This window comes from Nicotiana tabacum, chromosome 6 (assembly GCF_000715075.1).
Source record: "Nicotiana tabacum cultivar K326 chromosome 6, ASM71507v2, whole genome shotgun sequence".
In the NCBI taxonomy this organism is placed as follows: Eukaryota; Viridiplantae; Streptophyta; class Magnoliopsida; order Solanales; family Solanaceae; genus Nicotiana; species Nicotiana tabacum.
The window spans coordinates 217694890-217708306 of record NC_134085.1 but is presented as its reverse complement, the minus strand read 5'-3'; the positions used below and the strand labels follow the sequence as shown (position 1 = coordinate 217708306).

The following is a 13417-nucleotide window of genomic DNA, read 5'->3' as shown; positions in this document are numbered from 1 at the left end:
GCGACCATCTATCAGTGATTAGTCTTTTCCATAACAGTTCCCAGCTGAAGTAAAGCAAGGCTTGGAAACTTGAGTGCATTGTACAGGATGCTATTAATTTATAATGTAGAATGTTGAACGCTTGCAGTAACGCTGATAAAACCAACTTGAGCGTAACAAGTGAATGCACTACAGTAGTAGATCTGGGTTCAAAATTTAGCACCATCAATTTCCACACTCCTAAGACAAAAGGCGTATTGACAAACACTGGAGTGATTGAAACATCTTGAATTATGTGTAGATAAATTATTTTGTTCTAGGGTAAGAGGAACAGGGAAAAACAAATTACAAGGGCTCAAAAATTTATATCGTGGCAAATACTTTGTGGACATGGGGGAGCAGATCATGATCTTCTGGAACTAATATCAACTCTGATATACAATGGCGAAGGCTAAACTAAGACATAATACTGTAGCACTTTCAAGATTCTAGTAACATGATACAGCAGCCTTTGACACCCCCCCCCCCCAAAAAAAAGGAATCAGTAACAATACACAGCTGTATGCATCAATTACTGATTTATAGGTCAATCTTAGTCGGGTCACAGTTAAAGGACCATGAACATCCGCACTCCACAACGAATCGATTGCAGGATAAAGATGTATACTGCTACCTTTGGATGGCTGGACCCATGTACCTTCCCGGGCGCATGTACAGATCCTCTGGTGTATCAACCACAGCAAGCCACGCATAGTCTTGTTCTTTTCCATTACCAACAATTTCATCCCCATTTGCTGCAAATGCATGACATGTTAATGTCAATACAACAGTAGAACAAACTGAGTGCATCTGACTCCAATGTGAAATAGCTAAGAAATCCTTGAGAAAGACAAGGCTTCAAACAGAAAGAGGATAGACACTAACCAAAGCTGGAATAAGGATAATCATGGTAGTAGGTACATCTTCTGCCAGCTGCTTCAAGATAAGGAGGAGCAAGAATATCCAGAACCGCACAAGGTGTAATGGCAGTAAAACAATGCAGATTCCCTCCACTCTTGGGATACAAAACAGATGTACTATGTGGTGCCGTTATGACCTTATCAACCGCCAACCTGGCTAGTCTCACTGTCAAATAATGCATCATGTTTCCTTTTCTTAATACTTTTTCATCTGTGCAGTAAATAATAAGGATTCACAAGCAGTAAAGTTGGGAAAATAAGATAGTTATAACTATCAAAATCAGCAAACTTTTCGCATAGCATTGGAGGTATTACACCAGAAGAAAATGTCAGAGATACTATTTCACTTTGAATTAGCAATATATACACAAAATAACAAAACAACAAGCAACTGCATCTAGCGTGCTATGATTCCGAGAGCCTAATACAGTGCTGGTGAATGTTGATTTTGATGAGGATATTGGTTGACTAAGCAGAGATGTGAAAAGCATTTCTACAATGAGATAGTCAATAATTTAAGTGCAAACATCTTAATCAGTAAAAGAATATACAACCACAACAACAACAAACCCAGTGTAATCCCTCAAGTGGGGTCTGGGAAGGGTAGAGTGTACGCAGACCTTACCCCCACCTTCAAGAAGCAGAGAGGTTGTTTCCGGTAGACCCTCAACTTAGGAAAGGTAAAAGGACAACAACAAGCATACCAATCAGAAAACCAAGCAAAAATACAAAACTGACAGTAGGTACTGTAATCAGAAAGCCAAACGAAAGCAACAACAAGTAATAACAGAAGTCAAGGGATACGACAAACAACGCACGGCTACCTATTCTAACCCTTTATCTTTATTCTCAACCTCCATACCTTCCTATCTATGGTCAATAAAAGAATATACGATAATAAAATACAGAGGAAAGCATTATCAAATAGGACAATGTAATAAACTGCTATAACAAACAAGCTGAACAAAGTAGGACCTCAAAAGGACTCGACTCAGTTCAGCTTAGCTCACAAGCTACTGGGCTCAAGCTTGACTAATCCCAAATTGAAATAGATCGAGTACTAGCACATAGATCATTACAAATTAATTGAGCTCATAATGAGATACTCTTGCTTACTAAAATCAACGAGCTGCCAACCTAAATTTCATCCATAGAAATCTAAAGGTGATTCTTAATAAAAAGCCAATCCTCAACATAAGAATCTCAGGTATTCACCCGGGTTGGCATTCATTTGGAACACTGGATAACATTCACTATGAAACAGCTTCAGCTGCCTACACTTCCCACATGCCATGTGTCTATGGTAATTGTACTTTGCTAGACAAGCCTTGTTGTCATATTCCGTATTCTTCCGACTTATCATGAAGTTATAACTAACATAGCTCTAATAGGAACGTTTTAGTCATTACGAAGTAAAAGGTTGATCTCTTATCACGATGACGCCTGAAAGAAAGAGGACATCTAAGTAACTCCATGGTGCCTGATAATTTTTCAAGCGATCATCATAACAGCCACTGAAGGACCATAACAGACATGGTCGAGTTGACAAACTGTCAAATATGAGTGCCAGACAGATTTGTAATTTTGCGTCCACATGTTTTAATTTAAGGGTACAAAGCTCGCTTGTCTTACAGGATCCAACGCACCCAACAAAGTGCTTCTTTCCTACTCTTTTTCCTTTCTGGCTCTTTATACCCAATGTGATTTGTAAAAGAAACACTCAATCATAGCCTGAAAATCTTTGAATGCAAATCCACCGATATTTGGACATCTTCCATTTTCAAAATTTTGATCATACAATTCCAGGACCATATGGAAATTCAACTGCCTCTAAAAGCTTTCAACATATTGTAAGGCAACATATTTACATTATTGGTTTTGCCTGCGCTGCTTAGAAAGGTTTATTTATCTATAGCTAATGGTCGTGATACCATATCAATGAAGTGACTTCTGGCCACTTTATCATCGCCACCAAAATTTTTCAGATTCTCTGAAATTTGCTTAGTGGGTACTCTAATGAAAAGAGATATATTATGTTTTTTTGGGATTAATATGTGAATATTATTTCTTTGGCACCTTAAATTAATAAAAAGCGACTTTAGAAGCACTTGAACACTTGAAATTCATTTAAATCTAACCTGTAGGATGACCAATTTGTACACTCTTCCTGATGCAAGCTGGCTCAACCCAGTCATAACCTTTCACGTGCAAGGATCCATAGAGGACTTTACTCAGTACAGTCATTCCAGGATGATCGTGCAATGGAATGACTGCAGAAGTTGGGAAACAAAACATACACATCTGCATTACATCATTTTCAATTGAGTTACTCTACATATAACAGAAGCTTGAAATGCTTCATTTAATGTAAAACCACATGTTTGATCCTGATGAAAATAACGCAGTCAAATACGCTACACTATAACTTGAAGAATTATTTTTTATCCACAAATGTAGACCTATCGATTCAGGCTTTATAGTCAAAGTGTATTCTAGAATATCCTTGCATGTGTCCAGTCAAATTTGTAGGATTATTTCTCAAAGGTTGGATGGTGGAGATCACAAAAACGTCTCACTGTTGACATACAAATAGTAAGGATATGCAGCTCTGCATTTCATTCTGTAGTACATCTTCAAAGGCTAGGATGACACTAGCACAAATATATTTGAGTGATCAAACAACAATCCAAAGAGAGACCACATAAATGCATTTGACAAATACACATGCAAATAGAAGCTAAATAAGCACGATATCTTACAGTAAAGTTTTGATCCTCGTGTATATCCACATATGTTATCGGTTGAGCCCAGCGATCCACCCTGTTGAAGACATTAAGTCCAAAAAGACCATGACCTCTTTCATCCTCTAAGCTCTCATCTTTCAGTCCAACCTCTTCAGGACCAATTTTATCTGGAAAAAAAAATTGTAAGTTGCTTTTAAAATGCAGCCCTTGAGACCATATACGATACCTTCCCTGAATTTCCATTCTCAATACTTCAAAAATCCCCTTTACCTTTTTGTAAACGCTCCACATTTGTAATGATACAAACAGCAAAAAAAAGTTCATTACCTTATTGGAATAGGAGTTAACTGTTGCCGGTTATACATACATTTTGTAAATCCTTCGTTAATTTTTTTTCTTCTACTCTCTAATAAGCTGATTATTCTTCAATAGGATAAGCAGATATGTTCTGCATCAAATTCATCTAGTTAACCGACTTTCTTCATTATAATCCACATCTAACATCTACATTATGTACATAAATAACTTTAGTTCCTCAATTATTTCCTTAATAAAAACAACCCAGAGCTCGTAATTGTTGCAATTTACATTAAATGAAAATGAAAACATGGAGATGCAAATGAACAAGTTCCAAAAGGCAAAAGGGTAAAAGAGATAAGTACCTAAAAGGGAATAAAGTTTGTGAACGGCTTGAGAAGAAGGTGGGGAAGTTGCAGACGGCGTGAAAGTCTGCTTACAAAGGTCGAATAAAGCCTGAACGGAACAAGGACTCTTCTTCGTCATGTTGAAGAGCCCTCGAACTTGTTGCACACACATTACCAGTATGTATCGAGTGATTATCTGGTCGGAGGAAAATATCAGTAAATTATTAGATGTATTTTGACATGTTCTGGAACAATTGAGGACCCAACAAGAAATTAAGGGTGATATCATTGTTTTTTGGCGAAATGCTTCCTGGTCGCTTAAACTTGTCGGGTTTTTTAAAGCCGATAGATAAACTTATAACTTTCTCATTTGAACACTCAAACTCGTTTTTTCCATAACTAATAAACACATTTGACCATTGACCATGCTCATGTGGGGTCAGTTGGTCCTAATCAGCAGCCCGCGTGAGAAACACGACGCACACGAGCATGAAAACCCATTCCCAACGCCCAACATTACAAAATATCCCCTTCCTCCATTTTTAAAAATCTAAAGCTCTATTTTTAATTTTTTTTTTCATTTTTCATACCGTGAAAATGGTGGAAAGTAGGGAAATTAGGAGGGCCTAATTCTGCAATGTTTTCTTCCATGTTTTCATTATGTATAGAAGAAGAGATTCTAGGGTATTTCAAGTTTCAATTAGGAGGGCCTTCGGATTCTCTCTGAAATTCCAAGCTAGAAAGACGACACACAACGGCATGCCGGCAGTGATCTTCAAAACAAGAGACTACTATGTCATCATGGCGGCTCAATGTAAGAGGACAATTGTTGGTCGATTTCTGAAGACCCGACCCCGAATTATAGGTCAAGATTCTCTAAAAAATTCCCTTTGAAGGGATCTGCAAAAAATGGAGTTTATGATAAATTAAATGTGTTTCTCAGCTTCACTAATGATGAAGATTACAATTTTGTTCTATATAAGCGGGTGATTGAAATTGAAGGTCTGCAAACATACCCAAATTCTGCAAACATTTTAGGAAATTAGGGCACTATCTTGTTAACCGTTGAATCCTTGAAATAAAAAAGCTGGAAAAAAAGAAGGAAGAGGAACGAAAGAGTAACATGAAAAATGATCAAGCTGAGCCACCTGTGAAACAAAATAATGAAAAGCAGGTAGCCATTGTTGATGAAGAAGAACGCTAAAGCAGTCAAAGAGAAGGAGTTGTTGTTTGACTTTTCGCGCCCTTACGTGTGAGACATCCATTGGTCATTTGTTGACTGGATGGACACGTATGTGTATGTGTAATACACGCGCACATGATCAATGGTCAGATGTGTTTATTAGTTATGAAAAAAACGAGTTCGAGTGTTCAAATGGGAAAGTTATAAGTTTATGTATCGGCTTTAAAAAACCCGACAAGTTTAAGTGGCTAAGAAGCCATTTCGCTTTATTTTTTTAATTGCCGATAATATCATTATTAAAAAAAAATATTTGACTGGAAACTCTTTCATTCTTCAAAATTATGAACTAATTATTATTTATTTATTTATTAATTTTATACCAGTAATATCTCATTTGTTTTTTTTTATAGTCTAGTTCAATTAAAAAGTATCATTCTATTGAAATTTGCCCCAAATATGTACTTTTTTGCTTGTTTTTTATTTATAGGATTAATTCTAATATGTACATAATTCTATGTAGCAGTTCACCATTTGGAAATGTAAATTTTCTTTGCTCCGAGCGACTCAAGCCTCATTTGTTTTTCAAGATTAAAAATAATAAGTGATTATGAATGTTTGATTTTTAACATCTGAAAGTATAAAATTTATCTTTATTTGAAAATTTAAAAAATATAAAATTCAAATGAAATACTAATTAGTATAATATTCAATCAATAATATATATATTTTTTTTAAATATGATAGTTGCTGGTGGTGATGGCTAACGGGTGAATGTCGATTGGAGACGGTGGTTGGTGGTAGTTTTGATTGATGGTGCTGGTTTAGGGTAGTAGCTAGTGGTGATTGGTAGTGGTGGCGGTTATGATTGAGGATGGTAGTGGTGGGCGGTGATAGTTAATAATGACGAGTGGTGGTGGCAGTTATGATTAATGAATGTAGTAGTGGGTGGTGGTAGGTTATAATGATGGACATTACCAGTTGTAGTTGATAGTGATAGAGTGGTTAGTTGTGGTAGTTAAGGTGGATGAGTGTTGATTGTGGTTGAGAATAGTGGTGGTGGGGATGGTGGATGGTGATAATCGATAATGGTGGCGGCTATGATTGAGAATGATGGTTGTGTGGTGGTGATGGTGGCGGCGACATCGTGGTAGTTGATAATGATAGATGGTGGCAACAGTTAATTATGAATATGTATGATAACATCTTAATGAAATTAAATCTCAGTTATAGATCTTAATTATACAGACCTATTCAGACCCATCAAGTGGTTGTGAAGTAAAAAAAACAAACATACTTATTGGCGAAGCCAGGAATTTACTCAAGGATATTCAAACTTGAAAAAGTGAAGAAAAAAATCCGAGAAAGAATGTTCAATATTGTTATATACCTTTAAAATCTAATAATTTACCTATATATGCAGTGTAATTTTCCGATGAAGGGACCACCCTTAATAACATGTAGCTTCGCCCATGAACACACTTAATGATTAAAATATGAATAATTAAGATTCAAATTTTAAAAATAAACACACTTAATGTTTTAGATCTGAATGATTAAGATTCAGACCTCTATTAAGTGCAAACAGATGAGGCCTCAGTGTCCTTGGCGGTTCTGATGTTTAAAATTTTCACTTTAATGTAGAAACGCAGTAGGCATTTGGACATAAGAATTGTAAAATTCCAAAAATGGTGAAAAAAAAATTCAAGTGAAAATGATATTTGAAATTTAGAGTTGTGTTTGGGCATAAATTTCAGTTTGGGTTGTTTTGAAGTTTTATGAGTGATTTGAGTGAAAATTTTGAAAAACAACTTTTTAATGTTTTTCAATTTTTTAAAAATTTTCAAAATGCATCTTCAAGTGAAATTTGAAAATTTTATGAACAAACGCTGATTTCGAAATGAAATGAATTTTTTTTATGTCCAAACGGGCTCGTAATGTAGTTCTCGAGTTTATCAACTCCAAAATGCATAAAGACCCCACTCAACTTGTCATGAAAAATTATTTTCACACCTAAACTTTGTGGGTGTCCTAACACCCCACTATTGCTAAAACAAATTGTATTTATTTACTCCCTCCTAAGCCTTGGTCAGGCGTGCGTCTTAGACAACGCAATTGAGTGCGTCTTTGCTCAATTTTAATCGTTAAAAAACCCAAAAAAGAATAAAAATTAAATTTTTAACTTCAATATAACCCTCAACAGTAATCCATTCTTCCCCAATATTTTACCAAACCCAATTGAAGAACCCTAATTTCTTCTTCATCTAAATTCTGCCGAAATTGCATCAAATTGCTCTTTGAAGTTTTGATCTTTGAAAGCAAAGGTTAATCTTTCTCCTTCAAACATAATAATTTTTCACAGATAATTCAACTTCAATGTTTAATCTTGATTCTTCAAAGAACTTTGTCTTCGAACAGGTCTTCCTCCAACTCGTCAGGAATTCTAAATAATGAAATCGAAGGATTTTGCAACTGGTCACTTCAATTTTGTTCGGGTAAATCGATTTTGGCGAGGCAAGAAGAATTTTCAATGGTTGGGCATTAGGGTTCTTCGATTTGGGAATTTTTAACTGATAGGTGAATAAGGCCCGTTTAGAGACTGTTATTTTTATTTACTAGACATTTTGAATTAAGAAAAAAATCAAAGTTTGACCAGAATCAACATAAAAAAGAGCTGGGTTTTCATGAAATATTTATGAGGAGAAAAGTGACCATAGAAAGATTTTGATTCTTTGGAAGAACAGAGGAGGTCTAAGTGATCTGTATATTCCATCACGCTCATAACCAGATTTTTTCCATTGAATTGAACACTATTTTTTTCTTGGTTTTTATGTAATTCTTTTTCCTGAATTTTCAGTGGGGAATGAATTGGTATTTGGAATTCTTGAATTGAGGAGAAAAGACAGGAAAATGACAAAGAAATATATAATGTGCTATGAAAATTAGATAGAGGAAAGACAGTTTGTTGAGTGAAGTCCATGTTAATTACGTGGCTTACTAATGAAGCGCGTGTTTCCCACTCAAATTAATATAACTGGGCCATGGCATAGGAGGGAGTAAATAAATACAATTGTTTTAACAATAGTGAGGTCTTAGGACACCCGTAAAGTTTAGATGGGTAAATAATTTTTCAGGACAAGTTGAATGGGGTCTTTATGCATTTTTTCTACTATTTTCTCTTTAATTTTCACAAAATATTAATTTTACTAGTCAAAATAGCATGGCATAGATATCTTTATGGGTGGTTATTAAAAAATAGACAGTGTTTGTAAAGTTATTGAAAATTAGCCACTATTGAAGAGATAAAATATGGACAAAAATACTCCAGCTGAAATACGAAAAGTTTAAGCATAATATGCTGAATTATGGAATTTTTGCATATAAATTCATTATATTATATTGGAAATCCAGCACGTTATGAATTCCATCATATTATGTCGGAATATCATATGATTTTTTTTTTTTTGAAATCTAGCGTATTATGCCAGATTTCTTTTCCAAAATTTTAAGGATGTTTTTTTGTTCAGGTTTTATTTTCACTTGAAAAATTAGATAAATTTCGATTACTTTTTAAACTATGTCTAATTTTCAATTAGCAGTTATAAATCAAGCTATTTTTGATACATTTTATGGCCTCTAACCGTATCTGGGCGTTTCTCAACATTTTCTTATGAGGGCATTTATACTTTCACAATTTTATGTAGTACAAATAGTATGGATTAGTCAGTTTTCGGACTGATAATTGAAAAATAGTTATCATTTGCAAAGTTATTGAAAAATAGCCACTATTTTATGCGAAGAAAAATCTAGAAAAATATTCTGGCTAAAACACGAAAAGTTCCAACATAATATATTGGATTATGAAGTTCTTGCATATAAACTTCCAGCATATTATGAAACTTCAACATATTATGCTGGAATCTCATATGTAAAAATTCGAATTCCAATATATTATGCTGAAATTTATTCTGACTTTTAAGTGTATTTTTATTCAAATTTTATTTTTACATAAAAAATAGCTCAATTTCGATTACTTTTAAAACCTAGGGCTAATTTTCAATTAACAGTTATAAATCAGGCTATTTCTTAAAATTTTCCCTCTTATGCAGGCCTACGCGCTCGGTCTATTTGGGGGAAAGGCCCAACCTTTCATGGCGGGAAATGGGTGAGGGGCACTGACACAAATAAAATAAAAAAGGCGAAAACCCTTGAATTAAGAATTTTGAAATTGCAGAAACCCCAAACCCTTGAGCAAATTGGAAAGCGAGGAAATGGAAGGAAGCGAGAGCGAGAAAGTGTTCGATTCGCTGAACCTAAATCCGAAACACTTCGTCAACGAGGCACTCAATATTGCCGACGAGTTAGTTGATGATGCTTTTGATTTCTTCCACCGGTAAGTTGTAGCTCCCCTCCTTCATGTCTAACTAATTGTCGTCGAATTCCATTGCCGTTTATTTTTCCTTTATGACCTTCTGTAGAGAGGCAGCAAATCTTCTGAAAACTGAAGGAACAAATCGATCGGAAGATCTAAAAGAGGTCAGTTTTCATAGTTTTTTATTTTTATTTTGAATATTGTTAAGTTTAAGCAGCTCAGACCACTGAGAGACAAACTAATTTTATTTGCAGGGTGTGGCTCAAATTAAGAACATGGTCCAATTGACTCTGGACAAGCGGTTGAGTTATTGGGAGAAGTACTGTTTGGACAAATGCTTTAAGGTTCCGCAAGGGTTCTCTTTGCCTAAAGCTGTATGTTCTCTATTATTGATAGTTCCCCGTGTTTTTTATTTACCTCGGTTGAGAAATATAACTTGTTTGATATTAAGTATATAGCTTCATTTTCTGCATATTGGAAATCTGAATTAAACATTAAAGACGCGAAGAAGCTAAGGGTATTCAACATCTAATATATACACATAAAATAAACCTTTACCTTATATACACTGTAATTTTTTGTCGAATGCACCCCCCCCCCCCTTACGCCCCTAGCTCCGCCCATGCTTATATACCATCCCTTGTTTAAGACATGCATATTTGAGTACTAAAATCTTTATTTTGGATGTGATCTGTTTAATCATTCTGGTGAAGTTTGTTCAATAGCATATGTCAAGTTACAGATATGGAGTTTGAGAACAAAAATAATTTGTTTATAGTGAGATGATTGTCAACTGGCTCTTCAACCATCTCTGACTCCCTAAGAAATAGGAGTACCTGGGCTAGTTGATTAGAGTCTTTCCATTATAGCATACAGATAGAAAATGCTGTCATTCAGCGTGGTCCACTTCATAGCCAAATTTGTAAGTAGGAAATAGTAAAGGGATAAATGTAGGAGTGGAGAAGATTGGTGCAAGTTGTTCATATGGATATGGGTCAAAGGACATGCTTCCCATGCCACATCCTACTGAAAGTGCACAATGAAGAGGTAACTATCGTTAAACCTGCAGTTATATCCATCTACAATTATTAGAAAGTAGAAGGAATATAAGCATCAATCTTCTATTGGTAATTCGTCTGATTGGGAATAAATGGAGAATTTTAAATGAGCAGAATGCCTGAGCGGTGATGAAATCTCAATCTCGGTGACATTCATGGATCTTTTAGTTTAAATGTTGTTTATTAAAAATTGATTCATTATCTGCTGATGGCTACTAGACACTTTTATCTATGAATTAAAATTACTTTTGGCATGTTTATTTAGGATGGACCATCTGGTGACACTTCATTTGATATTAATGCTGTTGAGAATCCTGAACTAGATGAAAAGTTGGATTTCTTAAGGAACAAGATTTCTGAGGTAGGGGATCCTCAGCAAATTAGTAGATGCTTCATGTCTTTATAAATTGATAATTCCTTTGCAATTTATGATCTCTCCAGGTGGGAAAAGAGTCTGCTGAGCTCCACAGAGAACTACGAGCTCTCGAAAGGCAGTCCATGTTAAGTGGCCACTCTGCTGCCTCTCTTACTGAAGCATTGGAGTTGTATCAGCAACTGGCAGTGGATGAGAAGTTTGAAGGTAAATATTTTTCTGCAAAGCTTCAACTTCGTAAATGCTTCTTGACTTGAGGAGTCATGAAAAACCATTTTGGGAAAATTGCGACTTAATCTGATACCTTTCTGTGGATACAAGCCTTTATTAGTGAAAATAGTACGTATGTGGCGTTTTATGATTGATAATTCCTCTTTTATTTTTCGGATCCGAACCTTCTGCAGCTGGGCTAAATAAAGATACGTGTTACTGCAAATGATCTGGATTTTCATATGAACTATACCTGCCTTGGATGTTGACTATAATTTAGGCGGTGTTTGTTTTTTAGTTTTCTCTTTTCCAACTAATATACTACCTTTCTTGCTTTGCCAAGACCTTAAGTAGTTAAGTGGCTTGGAATTTTCCACCTTGCTATTAATTGTTTCCTTGCTCTTCCATTCCAAGGGAGGTTCAGCCAACTATGGAAAATTCACTATCTGCACAGTCTCATGGGTATGGTCAGTTTTTTGGGGTTCTGCACCTTGATATAGCTTCTAATGTCCTAGCAACAATAAAACAGCGAAGAAGGGAAGTAGATAGAAGGATGGCTGAAACTGGATGTCTATCTTTGGCCAAATAGAAGATTGAATTTGCAGAAGATGTGGTTGTAGCTTGTGAGAAAAGTAGGCATGTGTGTGTTTTTGCATAATGTGCTGATCATCTAATTTCTCTTAAATTTGAGAGTGGAATCGACTTAATCCAGCTTCTACTTCTAAACTTTTCCTACTTCAGCTTATTATGTAATTCCTTTATGGAATTGAAATGGTGATTGCACTCCAAATTTGAAATCCTTAATACGGGAATATCACCCCGAAATTTTCCGTTGCAGGGCTTTGTGCTTCTTAATGATATAATTCCACTAAATTCAAGTTATTGATATGGTTCTTTTAATTGGCGGTTTCTGCCAGAACTGGTACGAACTGCATCAGATTTTCAAACCAAAGTGGAGAATTTGGCGACCAGAATGGTGGAGAACAGTGAGCACCGAAGAGCAAAAAGAATTCGCACTTCAAATGGGGAAATGTTTAGACTGAGCAATGATGGAGGTGAGCATTCTGGCTAACTTAATTTAATTATTTGACAATGCCCTTGATAGATTTTATGCGCTAAATATTGCATATTATCTTGTAGGCCTACTGAGTGCGACACTGGAGGAACTTCAAGAATTTGTGAATGATATAAAGACTCTCCGTGACTAAACGGTGGCTTAATTTACTGATGCTGTAAAGAAGTGCTTTTGTAGAGCTTAGTAATGTAAAAAAATTTCTCTGTGGGATATTTTTTCTGTTTTGAAAAAAATGCGTATCAGTGATGACCTGTCAATACTTAGATGATTTGCATGTTTGTGACAAACTCAATGAAAAGCCATAAATTTTAGCTGCTGCTCTTATGTGGGCCACAATCTCAAATTTCCACCAGTTTTATTTTCTTTTCCATTGATCTGTTGGAATAGAGGGAGCGAGGTTAGGGAAAACTAAGTTCATTGGCTTTTGATAACATGAAAATTTGTGCAAAGTTGTGCAAGAATAATAGCACAAGCAAAGTTGTTACTGCAAAAACCTGCAGCCAAAACGACTCTGGATGAGATTGATGATGTTTGGTTCTTAGTCCAGCCAGTAGTCCAATAGTAATGGTAAAGCAAGTTACAGGTTCTTATGGATGACACTAAGTAGACCTGCTACCAAGTGTGGTTCATATTCTAGGCGGCTAGAAAGTCAAAAGTGCTCTTGGTAAAAGGATAAATTAAAATTCTGTATACATTAATTAACTGAGAATTGGTATTACATGGAAAATGCATTGTTGAATAGTCAAAAATATCTTTCTTAAGATCAAGATGACTGCGGGTAATACAAATGCTATGCTGTAAGAAAGGCCTGCAGCATCTTTTA

At 35.4% G+C, this 13417-nt stretch overlaps 2 protein-coding genes across 3 annotated transcripts; one reads left to right on the top strand and one right to left on the bottom strand.

Moving 5' to 3' along the window:
- Nucleotides 1-252: 252 nt before the first annotated feature.
- Nucleotides 253-4580, bottom strand: LOC107832417 (plant cysteine oxidase 3-like). Of its 2 annotated transcripts, none has more exons than XM_016660262.2 (5): nucleotides 4345-4578; nucleotides 3698-3849; nucleotides 3077-3239; nucleotides 904-1104; nucleotides 253-773 (listed from the first exon to the last, which is right to left on the bottom strand). In XM_016660262.2, the coding sequence occupies exons 1-5, from the start codon at nucleotides 4496-4498 to the stop codon at nucleotides 649-651; spliced, it is 795 nt and encodes a 264-aa protein (XP_016515748.1). In that variant the 5' UTR covers nucleotides 4499-4578; the 3' UTR covers nucleotides 253-648. The 2 variants fall into 2 exon arrangements, with proteins under 2 accessions (XP_016515748.1, XP_016515747.1); XM_016660261.2 differs by having other exon boundaries at nucleotides 501-773; nucleotides 904-1149; nucleotides 4345-4580.
- Nucleotides 4581-9725: 5145 nt separating this feature from the next.
- On the top strand, nucleotides 9726-12915 carry LOC107832418 (protein MIS12 homolog). Its single transcript, NM_001326278.1, is given in 7 exon segments — nucleotides 9726-9899; nucleotides 9985-10042; nucleotides 10133-10252; nucleotides 11202-11297; nucleotides 11378-11516; nucleotides 12437-12574; nucleotides 12660-12915. Coding segments are annotated over 7 exon segments (741 nt in total). The 5' UTR covers nucleotides 9726-9777; the 3' UTR covers nucleotides 12728-12915.
- Nucleotides 12916-13417: the final 502 nt, after the last annotated feature.

Bases quoted from the DNA above. Each gene is read 5' to 3' on its own strand.
- LOC107832417 (XM_016660261.2), bottom strand. From the start codon at position 4,498: ATGTGTGTGCAACAAGTTCGAGGGCTCTTCAACATGACGAAGAAGAGT. The intron at 3,240-3,697 runs GTAAGATATCGT...GATGTAATGCAG, and splicing joins ACGAGGATCAAAACTTTACT to ATGTGTATGTTTTGTTTCCC. The intron at 1,150-3,076 runs GTTAGATTTAAA...TTTACTGCACAG, and splicing joins ACAAATTGGTCATCCTACAG to ATGAAAAAGTATTAAGAAAA.